This window comes from Carassius gibelio, chromosome A7, assembly GCF_023724105.1.
Source record: "Carassius gibelio isolate Cgi1373 ecotype wild population from Czech Republic chromosome A7, carGib1.2-hapl.c, whole genome shotgun sequence".
NCBI lineage: Eukaryota > Metazoa > Chordata > Actinopteri > Cypriniformes > Cyprinidae > Carassius > Carassius gibelio.
Genome location: NC_068377.1, coordinates 32,115,778 through 32,133,965, shown reverse-complemented (window position 1 = coordinate 32,133,965; position 18,188 = coordinate 32,115,778). Strand labels below are relative to the sequence as shown.

Sequence of the window (18,188 nt, the reverse complement as noted above, 5' to 3'; positions counted from 1 at the left end):
AAGTGATAAAGTTTGCCAGGAAACGCCAACACTGGCAAAACACTGCCTTTGGATTGCACAAGAGGCATAAAGTGTTGACAGGTTTTCATAACAAAATTTGCCCAATCGCTACTCAAAACCAGCCCCAAATTAGGCAAAACACGTGTCAAGGGGGTTCCACTGTTAGAAATCTCATTCCAGGGGTTAAATATCACATTATTGCTTTCGTTCCAACCCTTGGACATGAAAAACAACCTAGGGAAACCTGTTAAAGTAGCCCAATAAAAACCACAGACTTGGCAACACTGGCACTGAGAAGCACTGTTAAAGGAACACTCCTCATTTTCCCACTCCACTAGATTCCCCTAGATTTTCGAAATCCTTCAGCTGATCTCCGGGTCTGGTGGTAGCACTTTTAGCTTAGTTTAACATAGATAATTGAATCTGAGTAGACCGTAAACACCTTACAGTGTTTTTGCCATTGTAGTAAATTCCCATTCATAGCAAACATGAGAGTGGAATAACATGTCTAAAATCTAAAGAGGAGAATAGAATTCACCTTACAGTTCTATATAGCAACATCTGACAAAGATTCTCTACAGCACCTTTAAAGAAAGCTGTTTATATAGCACTTAAAGTGGTTCCCTTATGATTACAAGCCAATGAACCACTTTTAATGTTATTTAGCACCATATATTGTGGTAGTCAAAGTGAATCTAGACATTTAAATGAGAGACCTTTTAAGCTCACCTTCTGGTGAAATATCTCTTTGGCTCTTTAAATAAAAACCACTGCTCCACTGCTAAGATGTTTTTTTTTTTTTTATGTGCTAGTTTTATGTAGATAATTAACAGCTTATTTGTGATTGCCACATGTTTTGACACAATCTCTGTCACTAACAATTAGCATGAGACTTGTGTAATTGTGTGTAATGTGTAATTTTTCTTGAGACATTGTGACTTTGTGGTTTGTGGGACAACTTTGAGGGACCATCTTGCATTAAATGGACTCACAGAGATGGATTTTTTTCTCAGTTTGTGTTAACTGTGAATAAAAAAAAGAAACATGTTCTGTGCATGATGTTTATTTATATCTGCGTCCACTTGAGGGTGAGATGATGAGATACTATCCCTTGAAATGTCATCCCAAATGCTAAAGATAAGAAATAGAGACTTAAAGGTACAGGTTGTAGGACCTTCCACTAGAGGTCGCACTACCAAAACAATAACAATCGCGTGGTTTGATGACGCTAAGGCTAAGAAGGAGCGTGGAATGATGGGATTTGTTGTCTTCTACCAACCACTGACGGCCATCAATGAGACGGAAAGATAAATCATGGATTTAACACGAGTTCAACAATTTGCGCAAGTAGATTACATACAAAGTCAATGCAAAGACGCGATCAGACTATGGATCAGATGCGATGCCCCGCGTTTGGTGTGTATGCCTCATAATACTAATCTTGTTGATCTTTATAATAGCATACGTTTTCTGTAAAGATACGAATCAAAACAATTCACCTGTCGAGTAAAACACAAGCGAGATCGGCATCTCTTTCCAGTTGAAGTTTGTCGCAAAGCTACTTCCGCATTTGTCCACGACACTGTTGTCAAAGGGTAACTAACATCATTGACAGGCGACTGCACTCCCCCGTGTCGCTGTTTAGAATGGGAATTTTCTCATGATTTACAAGTAGTTGAAAACATTAGAGATGTTGTAAGTAATCATCTGCACAAATATATAACACTAGCCTAGTGGTTTTTGGAAATTTTACTGCAAATATCTTACAAAGTGTACCTTTAAATATATATTAGGAAAAAAAGGTGGTAACACTTTAGAATAAGGTTCCATTAGTTAATGTTAGTTAATGTATTAATTAACATGAACAAACAATGAATAATACATTTATTACTGTATTTATTCATCTTCGTTAATGTTAGTTAATGAAAATACAGTTATTCATTGTTAGTTCATGGTATTTCACAGTGCATTAACTAATGTTAACAAGCACAACTTTTGATTTAAATAATGCATTAGTAAATGTTGGAATTAACATGAACTAAGACTTATAAATGCTGTAGAAGGATTGTTCTTGCTTAGTTCATGTTAACAAAAGTAGTTAACTAACATTAACTAATGGAACCTTATTCTAAAGTGTTACCAAAAAGGTTTTAAAACTTAACATTTTATGGTTATTAAATATCAGTTACTTACTGCCAATACAGCTGTGCAACAAATATTTTTTCCCCCATAAAGTGCTATTGTCAAGAACATCAAAATTGAAAAAAAAAAAAAGTTTAATCAACTGGATGTATCTGCCTATTTAAAATTACTTTTTAGGTCTTCAAAATAATTTTAGGTTTTGCAGATCCCTTCCATGAAACAGACACAGAACTGGAAGAAATGGATGAAAAGTCAATGACTTCAGTTCATGGATGCCCTCTTTGATAAGCAGTTTATGAACTTGACTTTCATGGATGAAATAAAGGACAAAGCCACAGTCAAATTAATAATGATCAGTTATTATCCCTCAGACCTTTAAATTTTACTGCTTCTGGTTTAATGCACATTTCAACTTTTACTTCAAGGCATTTCTCATCCTACCCCAGAGCCAATATTTTGCATTCCCTGTTTTTCATAAGATGTAGGATGAAATTTAAATAATCCAATAGTAACTTTTTAGACAAGTAGGCTTTAATTTATTTGTTTTTGGCTGGGGTGAGCTCTTTAAAATTGAATTACTGTCACATACTGCGGTTTTACGAATTGTTTTCAGTGTACAGAAGAGAGAGAATTAAGTTTTTTTATTAAAGGGATTATATCTCACAAATAAATGATTGTTCTAAACCTGAACAACTTTATTCTGTGTTAACCAACAGTTTTGGTGCCTAGTGACTATCATTAGTTAATAAAAAATACACAGGAAAACTTTTTGTTGAGAAAGTAAATGATGACAGAATTTGTGGTATAGTTTATGCATTTTAAGTAAAACAACTTCTGTATGTAACAATTTGTTTGTAGAGAAATTAAGTTGAATGTTTTTGCAGAAATGTGAGATGTAATATACTGTATGTTATTTGTGGTTTTATTAACAGAGATGCTTTTGATGTGTCTAACCTTCAAATAGTTTTGTAAAATATTTATGTGTTTGTACACAGTACATAAGCACTTTCACTTCCAGGGATGTCCAGTCTTGATCCTGGAGGGCCACAGTTCTTCAGGGTTCATTTCCTACCCCAATTAAACATCTGAACCAGCTAATCATGGCCTTCAGGATCACCAGAAACTTCCAGGCGAATATCTTAGGCTGGATCTGAACTTTGCAGCATGTTGGCCATCCAGGATTAGGAATGGACACCCCTGCTGATCACTGTATTTTATATTTTAATGCACCGTATAAAGTTTTTTTCAGATCTCTGGTAAAAAGTATTTATATCTAAATGAAGCTATTTCCTTTACTGATAAAAATGGAACATTAAAGGGGGGGTGAAATGCTCGTTTTCACTCAATATCCTGTTAATCTTGAGTACCTATAGAGTAGTACTGCATCCTTCATAACTCCAAAAAGTCTTTAGTTTTATTATATTCATAAGAGAAAGATAGTCTGTACCGATTTTCCCCGGAAAAATACGACAGGCTGCTGGAGGCGTGACGTGTGGGCGGAGCTAAAGAATCACGAGCGCCAGTAGGCTTTTGCGAGTGCGTCTGGAAGCTGTGACACCTTGAGGACAAAACCAACCAAAACAAACCATGGCTTACAGTCAGATTCAGCGTATATTTCTGATCCAGAATCAGATCCAGTGGCTGAAATTTAACAAGAGCAGCATCAGCAACAATGTCTCTATGTGGTATGTACTGAAACTGTATATATTTGCTTAGCGGTTTTGGAAAATGACTAAGTTCCACTTTGTCGTCTTTTTTTTTTTTTTTTTTTTAAGCTGTAACGTTACATGTGGAAAGTGCAGTTTGATGACAACATCGCATGTTGTTTACTTGATGTGCTTACGCACCTATAGCTAAGTTAACAACACAGAGATATTTGAAGCAGTTTTACTTACCGCATGCGGTTCCAACACACGATCGTGACCCTTTTTCGTTGGGACTGCATTATCCTTAAGAAATAAACGATGTGCAAACCCGGCGTCAAACGGCCTCAAAGCATCTTCGAAATACAGGGAACAAACACAAACACTTGCACAACTCCGTTAATGCTCTGTAAAAATAAACTCCATCCACTGGTCCCTTAATGCTGTTTCTCTTTTGGTAATCTGTGCAGGGTTGTCTTGCCCTGGCAACCAAAAACACACGTCTTTTGTGACATTTCGCGACGCTCTCACTCTGATCAGTGAAGTCTGTTGTGCTCTCAGTGCTGTGCTATACGAGAGCGTGCTCTTCCGGCAGACGTGCCCTCAGGACCCATATAAGGAAATTCCGCTCCATCTAACGTCACACAGGAGACTTAGGTCTCTGCAGAGCAAAAGTGGGCGTTTATCACCATGTGGGTGTTTTGAAACTGCTGGGTGTTTCTGAATCATGCAATCTAAATGATCCCCCTTACTCAACCCCACCCCTAAACCTAACGTCACTATTAAATCAACTAAGCAGGTATCATGGTGTAAAAACACCTCGATCTCGTAACTCTCCACTTTCCTGCAGATACCTATACTTGTCACACAGAGCCATACTCGAAAAAAACTTTCTGAAACTTGTGACAAACCGGAAGGAGTATTTTTGGAACAGAAATACTCCTTCAAACATACAACTTAATTTTTGAAACTTTGTCCATGTTTAGCATGGGAATCCAACTCTTTAACAGTGTAAAAAAACTCAGTATGCATGAAATAGCATTTCACCCCCCCTTTAACAACCTAAAACATTAACACTGGAGTAAAGTTAACATGACTGAATCATGTAGAGATAACTTAATGAGATCATACTCTTTTCTGATTAACACAAAATGGTCTTTATCTGAAAGATATTCTTAAAAGTTCTTGAAAAACATTCAAATTTAATAACAATGCTGACTGTATCCTAGTAACAAACGCACACACAAACAGAGATCCAGTTGCAGTGTTTTAATAGAGGAATCCAAAAATCATAATCAAAAGGTGTAATAATAAAATCTCCATATTCATCCGGAAGAAGGAGGCGGGAACCGGCGCACAATCAAAATGAAACTTTAATAATCACAAATAAACACAAAACAGCGCACCAGCCCCTCACGGACGACTGGTGCACATAAATAAAAAGCAAAACATAAAATAATGGCCCAGGCCTGGTCCTCTCTCATCGTCGCTCCAGTTTTATATCTTTCCATCTCCTCTGTGGGACTCGAGACCGGCGGTGACCAATCGAGACCAATCACTCTACCGGCCTCGCTCGTTCCCACATCTCTCGGCCCCGCCCCACTCGTCACAAAAGGCAAAAAGTCAATTTCAGGAGGGCAGTCCAAAAAAACAAGAACCACGAAAAACACTAGGGAACACAAGAAAGGAAGTTGACATAAAACTGATAGAAACAGAGAGGGTATATATGGACAGGTGAAAACAATGAAAGTGTGAACAGCTGAGTGCAATTAACAGGTGTGCAATTAACAGTGATGAATCGGACAAAGACTTGTGGGAAATGTAGTGCCTGCAGTGGGGTGACTCTATAGGGAAGTGAGACCACTAGTGGACACCCAGGGATACACAGACCAGACACTGTGACAATCCTTTACAAATCTCAAAATGTATATTCATTTTTCATATTAAATACATTAATCCACATTATGCAGTAAATGTTTTCAGTTGAAGCACTTTACCCGTTTCTGAGGTCAATTTGAATTTTCTTCTTTTTTCCCTTCATTTGGTTTGAAAGTTAAACAATATTTGCATCCTCTGATTTGCATGACAGGTCTTTTTTTTTTTTTTTTTTTTTTAAAAGGACTCTTCTTCAGTTTAAATAACACACTAAAAACGTGAAGAAGTCTGCCTCTATTTTTAGGCACACTGATCATTATATAGCTAATATCTACAGTGGGCCAGAACAGATAAATAGTTGATCAGTCTGCTGCAATAATAATAATTTACTGTGACTGATAGTAATTGATTGTGAAATTGTCACTGTTTTGTTTTTGAGCATACGAAAACATTTGATTTGCCTTAAAGTGTAGGTGGACATATTGTTCATGAAAGATTTTGTGCATTATTCTATGTCAGTTCACATTATCTTCATGCAAAGCTTAAAAAGAAAAAACTTTGAGGAGTCCATTGAAAAGCAACACAGGAAAAAAAAAGTGCCATGAGGAGGAGTCTTACAAATAAAGACACAACTTTGATTGGTCAACGCTGTCTAACTGGTCAATAAGTAAGAAATCCCCACAAAGTTGGACTTGTGATCCTCACTTTGGGCATTCCTACTGATGTTAAAACTCTGGATACACTGGCAATATGGCAACCAAAGCTACAGTCACTGTTTTTCTGTTTTTGAGTCTCTTCGGACTGAACACCAGCCTCAACAGAAAACACTATTATGTGAATAAAAGTATGACGTGGTCAGATGCACGGTTGTACTGCCAGAATTACTATTATGATCTATCCACCATAAGCAAGGATGAACTGCAACCACTCTCGGATAATCGGCAGATCACTGAGGATTTGTACTGGATTGGACTCAGGGGACATAATCTGCTGTCTTTTTGGTGGTGGACATGGACCGGAGGTGAGGTTGCGACTGATATCCAGTGGGACAATCAACAACCAAATTATAATGGTGAATATTGTTGTGCTGTCAAAAAGTCCTCTTCTAAAGTGCATGATGTTGATTGTGATTGGCTTATGCCATTTTATTGTATGGATGTCCTGGACCTGACTGTGGTGCAGCAGGAGAGCACATGGGAAGAAGCCCTGCTATACTGCAGACAAAACTACAAAGATCTGGCCACACTGAACTCAGATGAGCTCATGAAAGAAGCAAGAGTTAAGAGCAGTGCAGCCCTGACTGATGACCTGTGGATTGGTCTGCGCTTTATCGCTGGGCACTGGTTTTGGGCAAATGGGGAAGATTTTGAATATAAGGTCTGGTCTTCAGGTGAAGAGCTGCAGTGTCCTGCCATGAATCAGCGCTGTGCAGTTCTGAACCGCACTAGTATGGTTTGGAAACCTGTGGACTGTGAACAGAGATTCAGCTTTCTCTGTGCCAATAAACCATGAAATGAAATATCTGATTTGTTTATGATGACAACGAGCCAAACATTAAAATCACTCTAAAATAGAAACTATTTTTAAAGCCTGTTTAGTTAATTAGGGTTATAGGTTAATCTTTCTGTTTGGATACTTTTTTTCTTTTTTTTTTAGTTTGTACTTATTTTGCTTTCTCAAACCATTAAATAAAACAACTGTAAAAAAAATAAAAATAAAAAATAAAGGTTCTTAACACAGTTCTATTTTAAAAAAAATATCTAATCCTGAAGAATCCTTTTATGTGGTTTCTTTGTCTTGGAATTTATATTTTCCAGTCAAGTGATTTCAAATTTACTTTACTATTACTGTCTTTATTCATGTTTAGTGTCAGTTATCATTTATTAATGTATTCTGTTACTGTTGTTAGAGTTTCCCCATGTCAATAAAAACAATTATAATTAAAAAAAAAAAAATTCCTTGCTTTAAAGTTAATCTCTAATAGAAGCAACAAGTTATTATAAGACCAGGCAGATCAAAGAGTAAAAATGATATTAATGCTGTTGGCTCATAACAGAATCATAACTAGGCCTATCTACTATTACATTCACTATTCACATACACTGACTAGCCAATCAAAAACAGCCTGTGTGCGAGTCATTTTAATCATTTGCATTTGCTGAAATGTCTGAATTTTTAAAGGTGGGGTATAATTCAGTGGCTAAATAAAAGCTATACCTGTTAAATCTGTCATCTTTTACGCACCCTAACACTTTAGACACACGACATTCTTGCTTCTGTATCAACACTAAAGTGGAATTTCCATTTTCCACACGGAACTTTCTTCTGGTTCTGAAGGTTTCAAACTTACAAAATGACTCAAACGTAATCCTCATGACTGTATGTGCTGTATTCCAAGTCTTCTGAAGTAATTTGATAACTTTGTGGGACCAAAAGGCCAAAAAGAAAGCCATTTACTGACCTCCGGTCCAGTTTGTTGTTTACCTCTGCAAACGGATCTGAGGCATGATGAACCCGAGACCTGGATAGAGACGGGTTTTCATATTGACTGATTTATCATTTTAAAATGGATATGGAATGATCAGAAGATTTTTCAATTCTTTCGAGAATTCACAACAAAGATATATAAAATAACAAATTAAGACAACAATTTAAAGAAAATAATGCTTAAAGAGGAGCTACTTGGGCTGTTGCTTTCACACACAAAAATTATGTTACTTTCCAAAGAATGATGTTCTGAAGAAAATGACATTAGGAAGTTAAAGTGAAATCGTAAATGAAATGATAGATGAAACCGAGACATAGGGGAAATGTGCAGCCTAAACTGTTCAACAAAGATATTGTTGATGTGATGTTATGATATTGTTAATGGCCTATTCACGAGAAAGGGAACTAGAGCGAGATGCAGCAAGAGAAAAAAGTTTCTACATATTGGAAATCCCCAAATGTCAACAGTGTAATTTCCTAATTTTCCAAATTTATTGCTTTATATTACATTTATCATTTCCATCTAAATACATTCAAATGTGCTCACTTTAATAAATGAGAAATAACATTTGTGAAAGCATTTCGCCATAGTAGATTTACTGGTAGCTGCTTTGAAAGATCTTTGATCTTTACAGTGTGTTGAGTCACATCACCATCTTTGATTCTTCATGTCAACTGTGTGCCGGAAAAAATGCACAGTAACCAAATCCTGTTTTTGCATACGTGGAAACATTTTGCCATTAAACTTGTTTCTGGGGGAAATTTGTCTAATTGTCTTGTCCTGCAGTTTAAAGGTTAAACAATAATTCTTTCTGTCATCTGATTTGCCTCTCAGGGCGTGTTGCATGCTGCGTCCTTGAAAAGGTTGCTACAGAAAATAGTTTTTTTAATCAACTTTAAAGATAAAAATTTAGATTGGTGTGTGTGTGTGTGTGTATGTATATATATATATATATAATTTATATATTGACAGGCGATCTGACCAATTATAACACTGAATCTGACATTTTGTCCGACAAACCAACCAACCAGACAGTCACAGGAGAGGAGATTGAAGTAGGTAGGTTTGAACTTGAAAAATGGTGTACATTAAAGGTCCTCAAAATAATGCTTAAAGTTATAATTTCTGATTCAAAATTTGAATTTCTTTGGTCAGTGTTCCCTTCGCTCTGCAACATATTTCATATGATGTGTGGCGTGAGCTGGCTATGGCCTGTTGGACACAGCAACACTAGGCATAAAAGTGTTTGTACATTTTGAGTGGTTGAGGATGGAAATGAACAGCATTGATCTATGATAACTGCAATATGAAAGATACACATCATTTCCACTTCACACATTTGTAAGGCAAATTACATTTTGTTTTTGTGATGTGATATATAGGCCTACCTTTCTCAATGGTGGGGAGTGCAATACAGTAGAAAAGGGGAGGAGCCAAACATTGAATTGGTCAGGGCTGCTTTTTATTGGCCGGTTATGTAGATAATTATTGGGGAGGTGTGGTATCAAATCATTGTTAACAAATAAATGTGGGCTTGAAAACTGCATTTCTGCTGATTTTCCAACACTGGATACATTGACAATATGGCTATGAATATTACAGTGACAGTGTGTCTGTTTTTGTGTTTCTTTATTTGTGAACACAAGCCTCTACAGATTTATGTGAATGAGAACTTGACGTGGACGGATGCAATACTGCAGAAAAAACCATGATGTTTCCACCACCAGCAATATAGAAGTGAAACTACTCTCTGTGAATCCAAAAATCACTTCTGAGAGATTCCCTGCTGTGAAAATGGAGCGAAGGAGAGAATGCATCCATTGTAATGTGGGACACTGCAAAACCTGATGCTTTGCATGAACAATGTGCTGCTGTCCTAAAATCAAAAGATCAAATGCATGATGCCAATTGGTTTTTATCTATAGCATTTTATTGTATGGAGGTCTTTGAGATGATACTACACTGTAAAAACTAAAGGTGCCTCAGATATCCTTTTGAGTACAATAGGAACATGTATTTTAAAACACATGGATTGAGGCCCTGGAATACTGCAGACAAAACCACGTTGATCTAGCTGGCCTAACCTCAGATCTTATAATGAGAGAGTGTGGATTGGTCTACGGTTCACAGTAAGTCATTGTTTTTGAGTAAATGGAAATAATATTGAATATAAGGGCTGGTGCTGTTGAATGTTTGCAAAAAAAAAAAAAAAAAGATTGTTTGGAAACCTGACAACTGTACTGTGAGCGAAGACAAAAAAAAACTGTCTCAAGACAAATAAAGTGACAGCTGAAGGAAGCAGTAACTAAATCAGTTTGAGATGTGTAACAATAATGTCATGCCTACTTAAGTAACCATGCCTCAATAAAGAACCAATATTTAAATCAATTCAAATAAAAATTATTTTTGCTGTCACTATAACTATTATCAAGTTGATAGCACTGGTACTATTGGATGAGAACAAAGAAAAGCTGGAGGATATTGACATGAGCTGAGCTGAATAACAACACTATTGTCTTATGTAGAGTTGCTTAACTGAATTGAACTTGTTTCATATTTGTTGAGCTTTACTATTATTTTCCTGCTTATTACTTGGATGATTCTTTAAAACAATCTGTATTGTATTAAGTGCTATAGAAATAAAGGTGACTAGACGTGGATGTCAACTATATACTCAGTAGGCAAAACATATAGTGCATTTGCTGCTGTTGTGACAATCTAGTGAAAAATGAAATATTGTTAACCAAATTATATTTGCAGTGGTAAGAATGATCACTTTTTTTAATTATTATTTGATTCCAGTGTTGTTTATAGATTACACACACACACAAAGACATTCAGACCTGCTAAACTGTATTTTGTCTCAAAAAAATAAGACAATGTAATCTTGCTGTCTATATACAGTAAAAAAGAGTTTTCTTCTTAATTAATGTAAATGGGATTACATTACAAGATGATCAAATAATACAGAAAATATCAGGAAATAATTAATAAAAATAAACATTTTATTCTTTTTAGTTTTCAAAATGTCCAACTATATTATTTTTATATTCAAAAATTTGTTTATATAATTTGACAAAATAAAACCCAACAATTTAATTATAAAAGATTAGAAATGTAGGCACTGTTTTGACCATTGTATTTACTTTACAGATAGTAGGATTGTGTATCATCAGCACGGTCTTCAAATCTATTGATGTAAGACTAAAAAAAAAAAGACAATTTTGAAATAAAGAAGACCATGTCATTTCACGGTCTAAATACAGTGGTCTCATTATTTTTCATATCACATACTGTAAGTGTGCTTTAATTCCAAGTTGATTAAACCGCAAAAAAAATACTACTACTAATAAAAAACATAAAAATAAAAAAAACTACTTTAATCTGCAAATCTATTGATGTAAGAACCGAAAACAGATTACTTTATGCAAAGGAAATCAGACCATTATATAATGATGATATTAGATATTGAAAACAACAACAACAACAACAATAACAAAAAACAGTGTAAGCATAACTAGAGAAACAATCCCAATTTATAATTTTTTACATTAATATATATAATTTAATTTACTCTAATAATAAATTTAAAGTAAATCCTGACCATGAGTGGTATATAATTTTTGGTTCATATATAGTTGTTTTCTCAAATGCCACATGAAGCAGAAAAAAACCTTATTATTGCCACAGAGCAAAACAATATGAGTGCCTACTCTTAAACCAATGGAAAAACAAAAGGCCTTCACACATATAAAATCAAACACGGCTTTGTTTCCATCTGTCACACCTGTGGTCAAAGTCAGATGCACTTTTTTGTCATACCCCCCATGCACTCTTTAAAACAGGAAATGACTCGGACTCTGTGGGGTTGGTGGCATGTTGCTATAGAAGCTAGAGCAGGAAGTAAGCATCGAAAAATAGTGACACACAGCTGCGGTATATATGTTAGAAGCTTAAAATGTAGTTTAAAGGCGAAAAGGAAAATACATTCATAAAAAAAAATAATAATAATATTACTACTACATTTAAATTATTACACCAGTAGAATGATCATTCAAAAATATATGTTCCTTTGGCATTCTATTTGATTATTTAATTATCTCTCTTTGGAGTATGTCTGCCAAACTAACAGCAAACAAGAAGCCTGATGTTAGTTATTACAATATATTATTAGTTATTAAGCAAAAAACATTCTTCTTGTAATTGCTTGACAGCTTATTTACAGGTATATGCTTAAGATGATAGTGGTATTGAGCCCCAGAAACTTTCTTCTCTCCTTTCGCCTAAAGTCTCATTGTTTTCCTTGTTTCATTTTGATGGTCTCATAGGTGTCCTGATCGTGAGGCTTGAGACCCTGAGATGTGGAGGAGAGAGAAGGACAACACGGATGTAGCAGAGAGTCAATAGAAGCTCAACAGATCAACCACAAGGCTTCAGAAATGTCAGGCGCATCAGTTAAATGCTATGAAACTGCTGCTTGTTACCACCACATTACTTATATATAACAGCCTCTTACTGGATTTAAATATATCTTTACCTTCTAAGAGTTGCATGATAATATGAATAATATGTTTATGTGGTAATACAAATGAATAATATACACGTATGCATGTGTGTATATACATATACATATACATATATATATATATATATATATATATATATACATATATATATATATATATATATATATATATACATACATACATACATACATATATTCAAACACACACATATGTGTGTGTGTGTGTGTGTTTAAATGATGTTAGTGTTTAAGTCTGTTAACCAGTTTTTCTGTATCTTTTAATGATCATACAATGATCAAAGTACAAATAAAGAATATGCACATACGCACAATAAAGGTCTAAATTATGGCTTAGCAGAGTATTAAAGAACCACAACATAAAATACAAAAATACCTCATAAACCCCTTCACCGGCATCTTTCTTCTATAAACAATCAGAAGAAGAAAAAAAAACACATTAGAAAGCCTGTAACAATACAAACAAACAAACACACAAAAAAGAAATATGTGCGCACAGAGCTTCAAAGGTTTTGGAAAGAAGAATGAAATGCGTCACATATGGACAAATTATGTTCAAACGGTGTTCTTTTATCATATTACACTGTTAAAAATAATGGTGTTTAGTTTGCATCTGTGGTTCAATGAAGAGCCTTTAACATCCATGGAACCTTGCCACTGGACAAAAAGTGAAAAAAAAAAAAAAAAAAAAAAAAAAGGTTCTTAACACTAACAGAAACAATTAGTTCTTTTAAGAAACTGCTGACTGAAAGACTTTTTTGGGAACCGAAAATTGTTCTTCTATGGCATCTTGCAAAAACCCTCTTGAAAAAAAAATTGTGACAGTCTTAGTTTTATTTTTAAGAGCGTATATATAGCGGAACATGTCGATTATACCTTAAAAGGCCACATACGGAGTTCATATGTTGTGTGAAAGGTTTCATACACATATAATCATGTTTAAAATGGAGTCACACAGTTCAAGACAGGATGTAAAAGTGTGAAAGGGGAGGAGAGGGACAGTTAGCAAAAGCAGATAATTTTGGAGATAAGACTTATGAAGTCTTATGAAAGCTGTAAAATGTATGTTGCTCACATTTGGGTTACTTTAGGGATAGTAATAGTTAACACACATAAACAGGCACGTGCACACATCAAAGGGGGCTTTAGCACTTGCCCTTTCTCTTCCTCTAGAGTATTTTTTTTTTTTTTTTTTACCAAATGAGTATATGTATACATGTGTGCTTGTGATTCTCCCTCCCTTTCACTGTTTGTCTTGGTGTGGAGGTGAGTGGTGATGAACAACAGACTAAGCTACCTGTGCCTCGAATTTACAGCTAACTATCCAAAAGACAAACAGGAAAATATAGTTAATCTGCATCGCTAACATCCATGACTCACGAAAGCAAGTTTAGCTCTCAGACTGTGCATCCTTTCACTGCATGATTCATTTTACTAAAATGCATTCAGAATGATAGCAAAATTCAAGATATGGTGACAGAAATCTATACATTTATATAATTTCATATAGTTAATTAGTATCACGCGACGACTTACGTTTTTTCCTCCAAAAAGCAGCATGATTACAAATGTGATGGTGATTTTATACAGCAGTTCAATAAACAAGAATTGAATATTAAAACACTTACGTTTTAGATACAATATTGACTGTTTTTGCTCTATTTCGCCAACAAATATAATTCCAATTTACATCTCTGAGGAACATGACGGTGTTTTGTTCCTGAATGAATCAACCGTTTAAATGACTCGGTTCAGTCGAATCGATTCACTTATTAACAGTGACTGGCTGCCACCTACTGACAGTTTTAATTTCACATTTAAAGTAGCTTTTAATTATTTTTTTTCTTTTTACAATTTTCAAATTGGAGTATTCAACATTTTATGTTTATAATAACAAAACGGTGTTAATGCCTTTGTAACTGCAGGTTAAATACATTCATGCCCTGCATTAAACATGTTGTAAATGCATTTAAATACCACTTCTAATGCAGCTTCTCTGCATTGCAAAGATGAATTTTGTCGATACTGATTTCATTTGCTTGGTAACAGTGGCTTATTATTCTAATCGACTTACTCAATATAAGAATTTCACTGAAAAGTTGATGCATACTTTTAGAAAAAAAAGGCTTTATAAAGGTAAAACTGCCCGTAAAAGGTAATAATCTATTTAAACTTATTGGAAAATTTTAATTTCTATCACTGCTGTGAAGAGATCACCACACAGTCTATGAAATATATCAAAAACTTTAGGAGTCAGCTGTCCACGGTAGTCCTTAAGATATCAGCACAATAACACTATTATACTAATGTTAACTCATCTAATTATCATTATCGATAAAATCTCAAATATTGAGATCTATTTTGTCAATATCGCACACTCCTTATATTTATTTTTATTAATGAAAATGAATATGAGAAAGTAGATAGATAGATAGATAGATAGATAGATAGATGTCTTACCCCTGGATATCTTTCTGCTTGTTTACTTCGCATCTGCAAATAAATGCATTTATGAATGAATAAATAAATAATAATAATGTTTTAGTCTTCTGTAATTATATATATATGTGTGTGTGTGTGTGTGTGTGTGTGTGTGTGTGTGTATTATATTAAAGAAAATGTGTGTGTACACAAAATAATGTGAAAACCCTTTTATATTGGGGTTATAATGATTGTAGACTACAATGATAGACAAACACTGATTATCTTTTCTTTGTGTGTTATTTATGGACAGTTTTGAAGAGAAAAGTTAGACACGGATTCCCTCCTCCAACACATCTGCAGGTCTTTTTATAGAAAACATTTAAATGGAGGATATTACAAAATCGTATCAATCTGATCTAATAATGCCGGAAGCTTTATTGAAGGCAAATTGTGATAAAACACCAAAAAAATACTGCCTATTTAACGGATGTTCACATTATTTTGTCCACTCCCTGTATAAGACAAAAAAATTAAATGTTTGTAATAAAATTGATAGCTTAAATATAATAGCTCCTACTAATTGATATATACAGTACCTTCATTCTGCAGTACAGAACCGTGAGAACAATCCCATAGATGAACAGAATCGCGTCCAAGATGTAGCATATCTGTGGCTCTTTCAAACCCGACGCATCTTTAAAAAAAATGAAGCTAATTAGGAAAAGAACAAACTCAACATATCGTGCTACAGTTAAAGTATTTTATAAAAACTACTTACACTGAAAATATGTTTTTTATTATTACACAAAATGGTCCACGAGTCAGTTTTATAGCTGTCTCCTACATTGGATTAGTGCATAAACGCTTTACATGCTGTATTTTAATAAATACTATATATACTCTTAATATATTCTCTGTAAATTTATGGTTATTGTTAAATCGCACAAATTGATGCATCACCTCATTAGAAGCATTGCTGATGCTCTTAAGATAAGACATCACTTGTGTTTAAACTGTAAACATATTTTAATGATCAGAAATTGATACACAAAATTAAAGACAATCATTGGACAATATTTAATAATATATGTAAAATACTTATATAATAAAAAAATAATTATACGGAAAAAAAAGAAAAAAAAAACATGGATATGAAAAAAGAAGCTTTTGTGAGAGACTAATAATGTGCTAAAAGTTTTCAAGAAATAGCAAGAGCATGTGTGATGTTTCTCACCTAGTATCATATCCTAAAGAATAGTGCTACTTCTCTTTTCTCATAAATTTGCAGACACAAGTCCGCTGACCGCATGCTTACAGCGAAACCAGTTACAATATATACATATAAATAAATATACAGCACTGTATAAACTAAAACAGAGAGACATGTGACTATCTGTATTAAACTACACTCAAAAATGGTGTTGTTTTATTCACTTGGGGTTTAATGGATACATTCTAGTTCAGCATTTTGACTAAAACACTGTTGGTTGATCAGAATGCATGATTTTTGTCTTTCATCTTGATGCCAAAAATGTGTTGCATCAGAAAACTTAGATTAGGCATCCCCTTCAACCACATTTTTATCTATGAGAATTAACGTAAGGCATTAAAAAAGAATAGAAAATACCACAAAAGCTCAAAACAACCTTAAACCCTGTTGTTTAGTTCAATGTATATACGTAGCATCCTCATTTACAGAGATGCAGAAGGGAAGTGGACCAATGAAACTCAGAGCCAAAACCTCAATTTAAGAAGCAGCACTTGGTTTCACATGCACGAGTCAATGAGAAAATGTTCCTTGTGCTTTTCTTCTGTTAATGCAAGCTTGGTTAAGCAGTTGTAATCGTACTATGGATTCATATTGTGTGGTTTAAGCTTTGTTGACAGAATGAGAAGAGACTACTTCCTGGCAACAAAGTTTCCAACATCACAAGTTCAGATATAAGGACTGTGAAAACGAGAGATGTGAAGAGTGAACTTTATATAGATGTTGACTAATCAAGGCGCTCACTTCTGACTCTGAATTGTTTTTTTATGATAGCTGGATTTTGACACTTACATAGATGTGCATTGGTTTTGTAAACATCCAACAAACATTCAAAATACACAATGAAAACCTTTTATAAAGTCCCCACATACTTCCATATTCAAGATGTGACCAAAGCGCACTTTCTTAGTGACATTATTTTATAATTTACCAACAAATTATGAACCAAAACTAGTTCCGAGGAAGCATAATGTGTTAATCTTCACATTTAGAGGACAAAATGACTACTGAAAACTAAAAATAAATAAATGAAAAGATCCATTTCCATCGTTCACGCAAGATTTTAATTTGTTACATACTATACGTAAAATAAAAAAAGAAATTTAGAATAGCCTTCAGGCCTTTACTTAAAAAGGAAAAGTCAACCTAATACATTTACAATCGTTAATTGCCATTTACAAAAGAATTAAACTTATTCAGTATATTTGCAACATAAAAAAGCAGCTTATAGAGTTGAATTTTTCAAAACCTAAATTAGTTGATTATGTACACCGGTAACTTTTGTATCAACGCACCAGCACACAAAAAACAACGTTCGCTTCAGATAAAGAGCGCTAATATTGAACACTTACCAGCGCTGCCGAAGCTGAGCCAAAGAGAGAGAAGAGAGAAGGGCAACCCCACCTTCATCATCGTCATCATCATATAAACTTGGCTTTGCTTCTGCGTACAACCTCACGGGACGCTCACCTCCAAAGACTACTTTCAGTGAACCGATGTGAACAGCACATCAGAGGCAGACAAGAGGGAAGTTGTGGTGAAAATATGTCAGATCTAAAGTTTAAACCACCCCCACCCCCAGTGACGAAGAGGAAAAAGGGCCGAAAATCATGAGAGCTACTTTAGACTGCTGATCCTCAGAAATGCTGATTCAGCAAAGTTCATATATATGTATAAATAAATGTAAACATTTTATGCACGAATATTACGTCAAAAGTTCACACTTCTACGACCAGCTCTTGTAATGTTGTGGCATTCCTTGTCTGCAAATCACATTAGATTAAAACAAAACAAACAGAATTTGAG

General features: G+C 34.5%; 2 protein-coding genes across 2 annotated transcripts; one reads left to right on the top strand and one right to left on the bottom strand.

Moving 5' to 3' along the window:
* Nucleotides 1–6,360: 6,360 nt before the first annotated feature.
* LOC128017263 (putative C-type lectin domain family 20 member A) lies at nucleotides 6,361–7,261 on the top strand. The gene has a single exon (XM_052602561.1). The coding sequence runs from the start codon at nucleotides 6,411–6,413 to the stop codon at nucleotides 7,170–7,172; it is 762 nt and encodes a 253-aa protein (XP_052458521.1). The 5' UTR covers nucleotides 6,361–6,410; the 3' UTR covers nucleotides 7,173–7,261.
* Nucleotides 7,262–11,132: 3,871 nt separating this feature from the next.
* LOC128017262 (high affinity immunoglobulin epsilon receptor subunit gamma) lies at nucleotides 11,133–17,913 on the bottom strand. The gene is made up of 5 exons (XM_052602560.1): nucleotides 17,735–17,913; nucleotides 15,712–15,809; nucleotides 15,152–15,184; nucleotides 13,068–13,097; nucleotides 11,133–12,502 (listed from the first exon to the last, which is right to left on the bottom strand). The coding sequence occupies exons 1-5, from the start codon at nucleotides 17,805–17,807 to the stop codon at nucleotides 12,440–12,442; spliced, it is 297 nt and encodes a 98-aa protein (XP_052458520.1). The 5' UTR covers nucleotides 17,808–17,913; the 3' UTR covers nucleotides 11,133–12,439.
* Nucleotides 17,914–18,188: the final 275 nt, after the last annotated feature.

What these genes read in the sequence shown, in the direction of transcription:
- LOC128017263 (XM_052602561.1), top strand. Translation starts at nt 6,411, where the DNA reads ATGGCAACCAAAGCTACAGTCACTGTTTTTCTGTTTTTGAGTCTCTTC.
- LOC128017262 (XM_052602560.1), bottom strand. Translation starts at nt 17,807, where the DNA reads ATGATGATGACGATGATGAAGGTGGGGTTGCCCTTCTCTCTTCTCTCT. An exon ending in TTCTGTACTGCAGAATGAAG is followed by an intron (nt 15,185 to 15,711) that starts GTACTGTATATA and finishes ATTTATTTGCAG; the next exon opens with ATGCGAAGTAAACAAGCAGA. An exon ending in AAGCAGAAAGATATCCAGGG is followed by an intron (nt 13,098 to 15,151) that starts GTAAGACATCTA and finishes GATTGTTTATAG; the next exon opens with AAGAAAGATGCCGGTGAAGG.